Source organism: Rana temporaria, chromosome 6, assembly GCF_905171775.1.
Source record: "Rana temporaria chromosome 6, aRanTem1.1, whole genome shotgun sequence".
NCBI classification, from domain to species: domain Eukaryota; kingdom Metazoa; phylum Chordata; class Amphibia; order Anura; family Ranidae; genus Rana; species Rana temporaria.
In genome coordinates this window covers 99500845-99513484 of record NC_053494.1, presented here as the reverse complement: position 1 = coordinate 99513484, position 12640 = coordinate 99500845, and the positions used below count along the sequence as shown (strand labels likewise).

Genomic DNA, 12640 nt, shown 5'->3' with positions numbered 1-12640 from the left:
ACACTGATGAGCCATCTGACTGATGAGCAAACAACGGAGACTGATAGTCACCAGCTCTCTACTCACAGAGCTTCGAGAACCAAGCAATCAGCAGTGTTTGATCAATCAGTTCTCAGTCTTATGCCGCATACACACCATCACTTTATGTGATGAAAAAAAAAGACATTTTCTGTGAAGTAAAAAACTACGTTTTTGAAACTTCAATTTTCAAAGACGAAGTTGCCTACACACCATCGTTTTTCTCACAATGTTCTAGCAAAGCGAAGTTACGTTCACCACGTTTTTCCATTGAAGCTCGCTTCATAACTAGCTTCTGGGCATGCGCGGGTGTAAAAACGTCGTTTTAAACGACGTTTTTTGCTACACACGGTCAATTTCTGTGAAGTAAAAAACGACGTTTTGAAAAACGACACATAAAATTGAAGCATGCTTCAATTTTTTTTGGTCGTTTTTCAGAAGACATAAAACGACTTTTTCCCCCACACACGGTCAATTAAAGTGACGTTTTTAAAAACGTCTTTTTTTTTCATCACATAAAGTGATGGTGTGTACGTGGCATTAGAGCCAGCAGGAGACAGATGCTGCACCTAGGCGAGCGATTCTTAAAAAAAAACAAAAAAAAACGGAATCCCTTACTTATTGTTTATTTAATCCTTTTTAATACATACATGACTGCATTTCTTATATTTGCATGGTGTTAATTTTTATAAAATATATGGATGAAAATGGAAAACATTACTTACTATTCTCTGTATTGTGAATTCATAAATCTTCTTTCCAGCATTTGCACGGAAAAACTTTCTGTACTCTCTACGTACCTAAACAGAGGTAAAATTATATTAATGGAATTATTTTGATGCTCATGTAACAGATGCACATACAATGAGAACCAAAGGCCAAGTTCAACTGGAAATAGAAAAACAAAAACAAAAGAAAAACACAATTAGGCTTGCTGCAATTTACAATATGACCGTGGAGAGCAGCAATGAGTGAGTTGATTCATAAATATGTTGAATCAGTTAACTGCAAAAGTCCTAATTCACCCAAATATCCATGTGCAGATTCATTAAAATATTGTACTGTGTTAGCCATCAATAAATGCAAAAAGTTTGGAGTTTAAATGATACATATTATTTACCAACTTGAGTTATTAAAGGCACAACTTTTGGGTTCCCAGTTATCCAGAAAGTTTGCATCTTCAACAACTTGGATTAACCAATAGGGTATCACTCAAAACTTTCTGCATGCAGATTTATCAAATGTACATAAAGTTGTGCAGTTATTCTTAGATCAGCCAAATCAGCATGTAAATATTTAGGCCAGGGGTGTCCAAACTTTTTTCAAAGAGGGCCAGATTTGATGAAGTGAACATGCGTGAGGGCTGACCATTTTGCCTGACATTCTTTGAACCATTAAAATTTGGTCTAAGTGTGTTCGTCGGAGCACTAATACACGGCCCAACAAGAATTCTCTTGGCTTTGTGGCTGTGTGTGGTGAAGAGATGAGCTTGGGCGTATTATTTGGATATACCGTATTTATCGGCGTATAACACACACCTTCACTTTAGGAAGGAAGTTTCAGGAGAAAAAATAAATAAATAAGGAACTGTGAAGAAAAATAAGGGTCATTGCCCATCAATGCAGCCTAATCAGCGCCTATCTGCAGCCTTGCCATTGCCATGAATGCAGCCTCTCCATTGCCATGAATGCAGCCTGATCGATGCCCATCTGCAGCCTCAGAAGGCTGGACTAGTGCCAACAGATTACATACAGGAGAATCTCATGTTTACACAGCAGCCTCTTTAATACAATGTCCCGCCTCCTATGATAGACAGAGGAGTCGTCCAATGGCAGCCCAGGAGATGGGACTTCCTATTACAGATGCCACTGAGTAAACAGGAGATTCTCCTGTATGTAATTTGACAGCACTCGTTCCCCCCTCCCTGTCCCTTCTGAGGCAGCACCGATAAATACAGCACAATTGGCCCCCGGGCCAGACTTTGGACATGCCTGATTTGGGCAATTAAAAAAAAAAGCATATCAGTGATTCTGCCAATTCAATCCCCTCTAATGAAAAAAAGACAGATGACAGTCAAACAATGCCAAGAAAGCTCTATTTGTGGGCAAAAAAGGACGCCAATTTTGTTTGGGAGCCACGTCACACGACCGCGCATTTGTCAGTTAAAGCAACGCAGTGCCGAATCGCAAAAAGGGGCCAGGTCCTGCATGTCACCTCCACACGCATGCTCGAAAGAGAATAGAGGGGGTTTGTGCAGATAGAAGCCCCCCTCTGGTCATAGACTCTTACCCCAGAGCTTTAAACTGCTGGCATGTAATTGTTAAGACGATCTTTTAGCAGGTGTCTCCACTTATTTCCAATAGACCACTCTGATCACTGATTACTGTGAAAATGACAATGGCAGTGAAGGGATTAACCACTAGGGGGTGCTGTAGGGGGTTAAGTGTGACCTCAAGTGTGTTTCCAACTGTAGGGGGGCTGGGCTGGATGTGTGACGTCAGTGATCGTCGTTCCCTATATCAGGGAACAGGCGATCACTGACATTCTTCAGCTCCTGTGACCCGATTGCGGGACACCCACGGCGATCAGGTCCACGGGGTCCCTTGGGCACGGTCACGGAGCTTCAGACCGGGTCACGAGCGCACCGCCGGCAGCGCGCTCGTGACCCACGTATATACGTATATATATGTCCATGTGCCCAGCCGTGTCATTCTGCCGACGTATATAGTCGTGCGGCAGTCCTTAAGTGGTTAAATGTCATCATTAAATCCAAATGCATTCATGAGCTGTTTTTTTTTTATTAACATTAGTTCAGGATCCAATTTGTCCAGCACGTGTATAATTCAAAGAAGCATGTTTTAAGTATGGTACAAGTTTAGGTATATTAACATTTAGGTATATTAACATTGTAAGGGGTAATAAATGAATGAATGAATGACTTGTATAGCGCTACTCATGCGAACTGAATCGCCTCTGGGCACTTTTTCCAGCCAGAGTCTGCTTGGCTGGTGCGGTCATTTTACCCCGTAGGATCGTGACACGCTTGGGGGACACAGTCATACACACAGATATACATATATATACTGGGCCAAGTTTAAACATTTTGCTGTGGAGAAAATAGAGGTTATGTAGAAAGTTTAGTAGCAAGTACGCATTTATGTAAAGATCACTGCTAAAACAGCTCTGACGTTTAGTATATGGCAATTTTTGCCTAAGTATATGTCATATGTGAGACAAGATCATAGTACTGGAAAGCAAACTGAAAAAAGGAAGAAGTGACTTAAGTAATGTTAATATACTTATATACAAGCATCAAAAATAAGGCCCACTGTTAACATGTTTGCTTTCAACCCTTCACTAAGCCTAAAAGGATTTATTGAAAAAAAATATATATATTATTTTTATGTATGCTAACCCAGTGAAATCATCACTGATTTCAGAATCTTCCATGTATTTAATGGCTGACTGCAGTTGACCCCCACTGTAATGCACAAGCAAGTGCTTATGCAGGTACTTCTAAAAATTGAGCATTAGAAAATTTGTGTTTTTGTTCATTAGCACAAATGTTCATACTGTTTGAAGCTTTGAACAATGCAGATATGTTTTTAAAGTAGTTAGAAACAAACTTTAAAAAAAAAAAAAAAAGCACTACATAGTATAATTAATTGAAATATTAACAGAATTGGTGAAAACATGTCTTTGTATCCAAAAAATGTACTACTATTGTTAATAGTTGGCCGTTGACTACAACATACCAACTATTGTTTAACGGAGTCTAAAATTACATTCTGTACCCGATAGCTGGACATTGTATGCACACCACAATTTGGGCAACCAGGGTGGCCCATAAAAAACAATACAATAAAGACATTATCATTGATTGCTATATACAACGTTCCATGCAATAGTTGCCCTATTCTGCATGCAAATACATTTTCCCTATAACCTTAATCGGAATCTATCACTTTAGTGTAAAGTGACAGGTTCTCCCAATAGGACAGCTCACACCCTCTGATGTTTATTTTACCCATGGTCACCCACCATTCTGTTCATTTGCAGAAGTGCTGGATTTAATAATCATCTCCCATAACTCCCTATGACAATGTTAGGCCTGGGGTTTAGCCATTTAAGCCAGAGCACTGCATCCAGCAAGGGCGGAAGGCCACATGCTCAGAAGTACTGGGTATTAGCAAGGGTTCTAGTTAATGAACAAAGTAGTGGGAGAGCACAGGAAAGAGTATCAATTAGGTTTGCAGTGCACAATCAGGAGCACCTTTAAGAATACTGGTAAAATGTGTCTTATTAACCTACTGGTGGAATAATGATTCCCTAGTTGTTAGACTAATAACTACTGCATAATGAAATTATATAAATTTGGGTCTGTTTAGCAATGTTTTCAACTATTTTTCATACAGCTTTTATCAAGTTACACCTTTTTCATAAGATTACATTTTAAAATGCTGTGAATTTTGGATGAAAGTTGCAAATATTGGTTGAAAACACTGATAAAAAATAGACCCTATTATGTCAATGTGTCATGTAATTTAACCACATTGACGGTCATTATACAATGTGGTGAATTAGATTGCAGTGCCCAGTGCTGCAGGTCACCTACTATGTAGGTAAACAGTTCTGCACATCTCTAAACTCGTATTTAATGACAGATTTTTGTGATTTTTGCCATGAAACTTGGAAATGTTTTGCAAAACAAATATGCATAAAACTTGTGAATAAAATAATAAATGCCTCTGCTGTGACTAAGCTTTAGACAACTTTAACATATGAACAGTTACAAAATAAATAGTTCACACTTTTTGGAGTGATCTAAATGTCTGAAAGAAAAAAGCAGCAACCAGTTAAAAGACAGAAAAGAAAAAAAATCAGCAAAGACCATGGTTAGCAATGAACTGATTTCAATGTGATAGAAACAGTACCTTTAGTCCAAGCCAGAAAGCCCAAATGACTGCAACTGCATGCTTACGCCTAGCCTCCTCCTTCAAGCGTTTTAATTCCCTTCGAGCCTAAAATGTTTAGATATTGAATGGAAACATAGCCAGAGGCAAGAAGGCAAGAAGCAAAATCACTAGAAGAGAAAGTCTCCAAATAGAGTTTCAGACAGATGCTGGAGAAAACTTTCATTACAAAACCCTTGTTTGTTGGTTTAGGACCAACATGCATCAAAAATCTGTTGGCACCATTGATACAAAGTACCAAGAAGCAAAAAAGGCATGAAGGCTGATAAATTAGGTTAGAGTACGGTGGTATGCATTATTTGTGAAAATATGTTATTAAATATAATGGCATAGTTTGATCTATAAAGATAAATCACATTTATTCGTGTTTCCCTGTAAAACACATATTAAAATGTAATTCGTTGGGCCCAATTTATATTAACTGCAACTGGATCCCACACATTATACTTTTAATAGTCAGCAACACATACTTGTGTTAAAGACCTTTGCCTTTACTGGCATTGCCCTCCTGTGGGGTCCTAAGTCCCTGTCTGGGGGCCTGTCCACAGTCTGTGCATTTTTATTAGAGGATTAATGTACGTACACACTGCCCACTCTGGGTACTCCTAGAACTGAACTCTGTAATGTAGGGTGGCAGTTGTGCTCTAGGTGATGACTCGAAATGTACCAGACTGGGATGGGTAAACTGTCTAAGTCTCTCTGCCCTCAGCATGTCCTTATGACCTGTATTAGGTAATACTAAAGCTATACAGTTTATTACAATTGGCCTTGATTAATTGCCATCATTGAAAGATGCAATAAAAGTGCAATAAAAGTGGATAAAGGAAAAAAAAATGAGCAAATATGTTGAATCGTGCTCCACTGGGTGGGGGGATACGGAGACAGATCAATTTTCTGTATCCAACTGTTACTATTTTTTCATAAATTTTTTCATTCAGTGATTGATTTTGCCATTACCACCTCATGTAGTTCGCCCTCTCAGCTTAACCACTTACTGTATATACTCGAGTGTACCTAATTTTACCACAAAAAATGGGAAAACGTATTGACTCGAGTATAAGCCTAGGGTGAGAATGCAGCAGCTACTGTAAGCGGAAAAGAGGGTCAACAATGCCCATTTGCACGCTTCACTGTGCCCATTGCAACCTCACTGTGCCAACCTCACTGTGCCCATTGTCAGTGTACCTGAAATTGACAGGCTGCGGGCTTCCAATCATTGTTTAAAACTCGCAGTCTCCTCCTGGTCCCTTCCGTGATAGGCGTTTCTCAGCAGACACAGTTCCACCTATCACGGACGTTCTCTCATCCTCAGACTCATTTTCCCAGCAGACACTGTTCAGTGTTCCGCCAATCATGGACGTCCTCTTGTCCGAGGATGAAAAGGTATCCGTGATTGGTGTTACACTGAACACAGTGTCTGCTGGGAAACCCAAGGTTGAGAGAACGTTCGTGATAGGCGTTTCTCAGCAGACACAGTTCTGCCTATCACGGAAAAGACCAGGAGGAGACCACAAGTTTTAAACGATGGACGCCCGCAGCCTCTCAATAATTTTAGGTACACTGACTCGAGTATAAGCTGAGGGGGGTATTTTCAGCCCTAAAAAAAAAAGGGATAAAAAACTTGGCTTATACTCGAGAATATACGGTATACTGTAAAGAAAATCCATTCATAAGGCTATGACATTTTCTTTTTTTTTTGCACTAAATAAGCCTAAATTCATCTATGTGAAACATCTACATTCCTCCATGTGCATCTTGGTCTCCTCGCTATACATCTAATGTTCTTTCAGTACGGCCCCCAGAAAAGTATGTCATATTAAATGTGCAACCTTTTCTGTTAAACTAGCATATTTTTTTTTAAATGCATACAATTTTAATGTTTACTAGTTTTGCAAAACTCCCATTAAGCCTAGGTTCACACTGCTGCGAATTCAAAATCGCGGTAAAATGCGCGATTTTGCCCGCAATTTAATGTAAATCGCGGCCCTGAAATCGCAAAAAGTAGTACAGGAACTACTTTTTGAAATCGCAGATGCGGCGTTGCACTGATTAGGACAGTGCCATTGCCGACAATTTCCGGCAAATGCCGCCGATTTGAGATGCGATTTGACATGTCAAATCGCATCTCAAATCGTTCCAAATCCTACCCAGTGTGAACCAGGGCTGAATCCCCCATTAATGATTTTCATTTTCCTATACATCCCACACCCCAGATACTAGCTTAAAATCATAACGAACATTCTAAGCAGCCTAGCACAGCTATACTCCCCGATAAGATGCCATTGTGTTCTTTACTCTGAAGTCTGTGGATACCTGAAAATGTAGCCCAGATCTCCCAAAACCTTCTACCAGCAACAAAAATGTATTTAGCCACTTACAACCTCCAAAACTCGTGGTCTAGTGCAGCACATGGCTCTAATAGCATTTCTACAAATAAAACTTTTGAGTTCCTACATGGCCTATATTTATACACCAACTTCCTAAAAGAATATTGAGCATCATCCATTTTCATAAATGATGGAAATTAGTCCTTAAATACCACAACCTAATTCCACCCATTAGGCTAAGAGAATGAATGTGGTAGATGTTGGAAGAATAGGTGAAACGAGTATTCATGAAGCTGCAGTCCAAAAGGATAATCGTTATTTTAAATAATTTTCCTTTTTTTATTTCAGTAAGATATATTAATGTCAATTCTATAAAAAAAAAAAAGACTACATCTTCATAAACTTTCAGTATTTGTTTTTTGACCTCACAACACAGCTCCTAGAAATGCAGTTGTAAATAACCAATTGTCTCCTATGAAACATACTCAAGTTTATTAAAAAAGACAGGGCACAATGTGCAAAGCCTCGCCACTCCTAACAACCAATCAACACACACCTTTTGTATTTAACTGCTCTAAATAGAATTCTGATGGTTGTTTTACGTTATATTGCACTTTGCACATCATAACTGATCCTCACAATTTTTTATGAGATAAAGTAAGCATAGTTGTCAAAAAGTATGCCGGTACAAGCTACAAAATCTTTAAAATATTTTGTTCTATTATCAAAAACTGAGATTCATGGTGTGAAAATGCATTTAGAATTCAAATACACTGGTTGACTATATCATGACCTCATCTAATTTCTTTGTACTTAGTAAATGGTGCCATTTATTATGGAACATAAGCCAAGACTCATTCATGATGTGTTTTGTGTTCCCACATTCAGTATTATATACTAGTGTACAAAGCATGCAGTCACTAAAAAACTATGGTTCCAGGTGCACTCACCATGCAGAAAACACCACTACATGAAGCCTACTTACCTTCAGAAATATATTACCACTCCTGGTAACAAAGTGCAAGAAAAGGTCTGTTGTCATAATATAATAAAGCCTTTTTTGTGTATTAATGTGCACAATAGATTGAAAAGGAAAAGATTATTCAGTCCCCACAACTTCTAATAATACAATTAAATAACTCCAGAAAAAACTTTACTGTTAGAACCTTTTTTAGGTTTGTATTTCTGCCTAGGGCCCCAGTGAGGATATCTCCCCAATTTGGACACAGCATTAAGTAAATACCAACCCTGATGTCGCGTACACACGGTCGTTTTTTGTGATGAAAAAAAACGACAAGTTTAAAAACGGCATTTAAAATGACCATGTGTGGGGAAAACGTAGTTTTATGTCTTCTGAAAAACGACAAAAAAAAAATTCAAGCAGGCTTCAATTTTTTATGTCGTTTTTCAAAACGTCATTTTATGTGTCATAAAAAATGACCGTGTGTAGGCTAAAACAACGTTTCTAAACCCGCGCATGCTCAGAAGCAAGTTATGACGCGAGCTTGAATGGAACAGAGTGCAGCCGTACGTGCTGAACGTAACCGCGCTTTGCTAGAGCATTTTGAAAAAACAATGGTGTGTAGGCAACGTCTTTTTTTTTAAATGAAGTTTGAAAAACGTTGTTTTTTTCCATGAGAAAAAAATGACGTTTTTTTTCATCACAAAAAACGACCGTGTGTACGCGGCATTACACACTCTGCTTAAGGCCCCGTTCCCATATAAATTATTCAGAATCACAGGCAGGATTGCCACAATTGCAAATCATGACAAAATACACAATGTGTGTTTTAGTGCCATATATCCTGAATGGCAGCAACCCAACGTGTTGCAATTTTACCATGAATTTTGTGAGAAAACACAAAATCATGCCTGACTCAAGACCAAAATTTGGTACTGGAGTTTCTGGCACAACAAACACCAATAGGACAGCACACTATGTGAATGGGTCCTAAAGCATTTTATTGCTGTCTGTGTCCCAGTTGGAAAGGTTTACCGTTGTGTTTTGTCTGGTAGACAAGGTGTCCCCAAGACAGGAAGTGATGTCAAAATACCCCATCTGGAACACAGAGTAAAAAGAGCCTGACAGCGGATATAATCCTCTCGGTCTCTCTCAAAGCAAAACATAAATCTCAGATAAAAACAATGCAAATATTTGCTTGCCATTGATAGCACCATTAAGTGCATTCTTCAAAATGACGCATGCATTTATTTCATTTGCAACTTGAATTATAAATTTGATCTCCTTGTTTTTTGCAAATTTAAATTTGTTGCCTGTTATTTTCATTAATTACAAACTAACAGAAGCATGCAACACTGATGCAGGGAACAAACCAAATCCTTGAATTTCTTATTAAATTGTTAAAATAGCTAGCATGCACTACCCTACATTACACATGTTGTTAGTGATTATAAGCATTAGGTAGTGATTGTGAAGGTGGTTTTGGACGCATGCGTGGAATACCTTAAGTCCAAGCCAGTAAGCCCTTATAACAGCAACAGCCTGTTTATTCCTAGCCTCTTCCTTCAGTCGTCTCAGTTCCCTTCGCGCCTGTGGTGCATTTGAAATTGAGGTTTAAAAAGCGTAAACTGTTGGGAGGACCCAGCTGAATGTGACCCAGGAAAACAAGTAGTGAAGTGAATGGTGGGAAAGTAGAACGTGTTACAGCTGGTGTTTTGGGATAGCGATTATCTGGCTATATCATTAAAAAGCAAGTACAATCTTTTACAACTTGGTGTGGCCTAGATTCCATATTCCACAGCTGCAAAGAAATGTTGGGAAGAGCCTTACTTGTGTTCCATGCCAATATGCTGCAATTGTAGTAACTGCTTCATTGCAACGCTTCTGATATTTAAGTTCCCGAAGGATCTTTCTTGCCTTTGAACATAAAAATAGTAAAGCACTATTCAGACAAGTTATTAAAGTGCGAATAGAACATATTTAATAATATAAATTAACACTAAGAATAATACATGAACGAGATTTGATAAAATATGCGCTTTGTTGTTTGTTCAACCAGTGCAATTCAAATAATCACATTGAGTGTTATCTAAAGAAATCAATGTCCCTGTTACATATAGGAAGAAGCCAGATTTGCTCTTATTTTATACTTCAACAATGTATTGTAAGAATTTAAGAAGATGCGAACCATTAAAAGTCGTCATATCACCATTGTAGAGCCATAACATTTATGAATAAAGTTAAGTACTGTGCTTTTTTTGCCATAAATGACCAGGCCACCTTACTTCAAAAGCATTGGCCCACTAGATTCATGGAATTCAAAGTCTGGTCCCAAAGGGCATTGTATTGATATTATTTTTTTATTTTAGGCCATGTTCCCAACTATAAAGACTCAGCATACATACATACATACATAGAGAACACTATTATCCAAGGCACTTTAAAGCCGAATTTTAGGAAAGAATCCAATACAATACAGCATCCCCTTTTTCACTTACCAAAGATAAATATTTTTTGATTCTTTTCTTATTTAAAGTCGCTTACAATTTATGGTTACATGCCCTTCCTGGAGGTCTTCTGCTCCCTAAGTCTCTTTGGTGGTCATAAAAGAAAGGCACCCCTTCACCACACTGCCATGACCGTTGCAACCACTGCATTTTGCATATCCTTTACAAATAAGCCCCTTAAAATAGCCAAAATCCAATGGTATACCTTCCATCCTCTGATATAGGACTGCATCACAAGGGTAGCACTTTTAATCTTCTTGTATTTGTTCTGTTGCTGTGTTGAGGAAAGATAATGATATATCAGTAAACAATAAGCAACACAAAAAAATGATTTCATTAGAAGTTCTAAATTAACAGGTTTAAGGACGAGGATACAGAAAACATGGTCTTTAACCTCAGAGCATTTCAGGAAAGACATCATACAGTCCTACATACAGTCCTACCAAACTGTTTTTTCAAATGTTAGTAAACTAGCAAATTTTCCAATTGTTTAAATAGCCATTTTAGAATATTTTATTTAAAGAAACCCTGACAATTCCTAATAAGACTCCCAGCAGGAGACACTAACACCAATAACACCATTAACACTAATAACTGGATCATAGGATTCTGATCCCTGACAACTCTTTCCAAGACTAAAAAAAAGAAAAGTACTGTCTAGATATAAACTCAAGATCATACATAGGCTATGTTGATTATGTGATCTTTGCCTGTCAGAATTTGCTCAAAATGTTTTCAGCCAAGAATGTTTAGAAACACAGGGCCTAATCCACAAAAACCCGGCGCAACGTATTTTTTGCCATTTAAGTTACACCGCCGCAAAATCTCTACCTAAGTGCCCGATCCACAAAGCACTTACCTAGAAATTTTAAGCGGTGTAACTTAAATCCGTCTGGCGCAAGGCGTTCCTAATTTAATGGGGCGCGTCCCATTTAAATTAGGCGCGCTCCCACGCCGGACGTACTGCGCATGCTCCCGACGTCATTTTCCCGACATGCTTTGCGCGGTTTTACGTTGCACCGGGTTTTGAGAATCGCGACGGGCGTAAAAAAAAAAGCGAGTTGCGGCGAAAAAAAAAAAGACAGCGACGCGGGATAGAAGGGTCTACTTTTAAAAGGTGTTAACAGTTTAGGCCTTGTAAAAGTAGCCCTAATATTGCGACGGCAAACTAATACTTACGGAGAAAAAACGAAGCGTAAAAGCTTCGTGGATCTCCGTAAGTGCTTATTTGCATACCCGAAGCGGCATTCCGACGAGAAATGCCCCCAGCGGCGGCTGCGGTACTGCATCCTAAGATCCGACAGTGTAAGTCCCTTACACATGTCGGATCTTCTGCCTATCTATGTGAAACTGATTCTGTGGATCAGTTCCATAGATAGAAACAGGGATACGACGGCGTATCAGTAGATACGCCGTCGTATCCCTTTTGAGGATCAGGCCCACAGACAAGAACAGCGGCAAGGAATACGGTACTATGCAATGTATGCAGTGATTCTAATCAAGTATAACCTTTTAACCAAAACTTTTTGGGTCAAAGTCATAAAATTTGAAATACAAGCTTGACCAAAAACTATAAATGTAGTTTCTAAATAGAAATCTGCAGCTTATGAAGAAACTAATTCCAGACGTAGGTTATGTGGGAAAAGAAAACATTAACTTACAAGATAACGCCTGACCCATGCTGCCACCACTATCTGGCTCTTCTTCATCAGAAGAAACCGTGTGCGACACTTCCACCCTCTATAAATTTTCTGGATAAGTGTTGCCAGGTCTTGTAGTCGTTCTTTCCTCAACTCCTCCAACTTGAATAACTGTAACATATGAAAACAGACCTTGATGTATATAGTTTGTGAC

General features: G+C 38.7%; 1 protein-coding gene across 4 annotated transcripts in view; it reads right to left on the bottom strand.

The window, feature by feature from the left end:
* The window catches only part of MYO1B (myosin IB), a 296930-nt gene that overhangs the window by 40884 nt on the left and 243406 nt on the right, over nt 1-12640 (bottom strand). For 2 of the 4 annotated variants that reach the window (XM_040357071.1, XM_040357072.1), the window contains exons 20-25: nt 12448-12597; nt 10992-11060; nt 10110-10196; nt 9783-9869; nt 4953-5039; nt 744-818 (exon numbers count right to left, since the gene is read on the bottom strand). In XM_040357071.1, coding sequence (XP_040213005.1) covers nt 744-818; nt 4953-5039; nt 9783-9869; nt 10110-10196; nt 10992-11060; nt 12448-12597 — 555 coding nt within the window. The remainder of the gene's footprint in view (nt 1-743; nt 819-4952; nt 5040-9782; nt 9870-10109; nt 10197-10991; nt 11061-12447; nt 12598-12640) is intronic. The other 2 variants (XM_040357073.1, XM_040357074.1) reach the window with 2 other exon arrangements.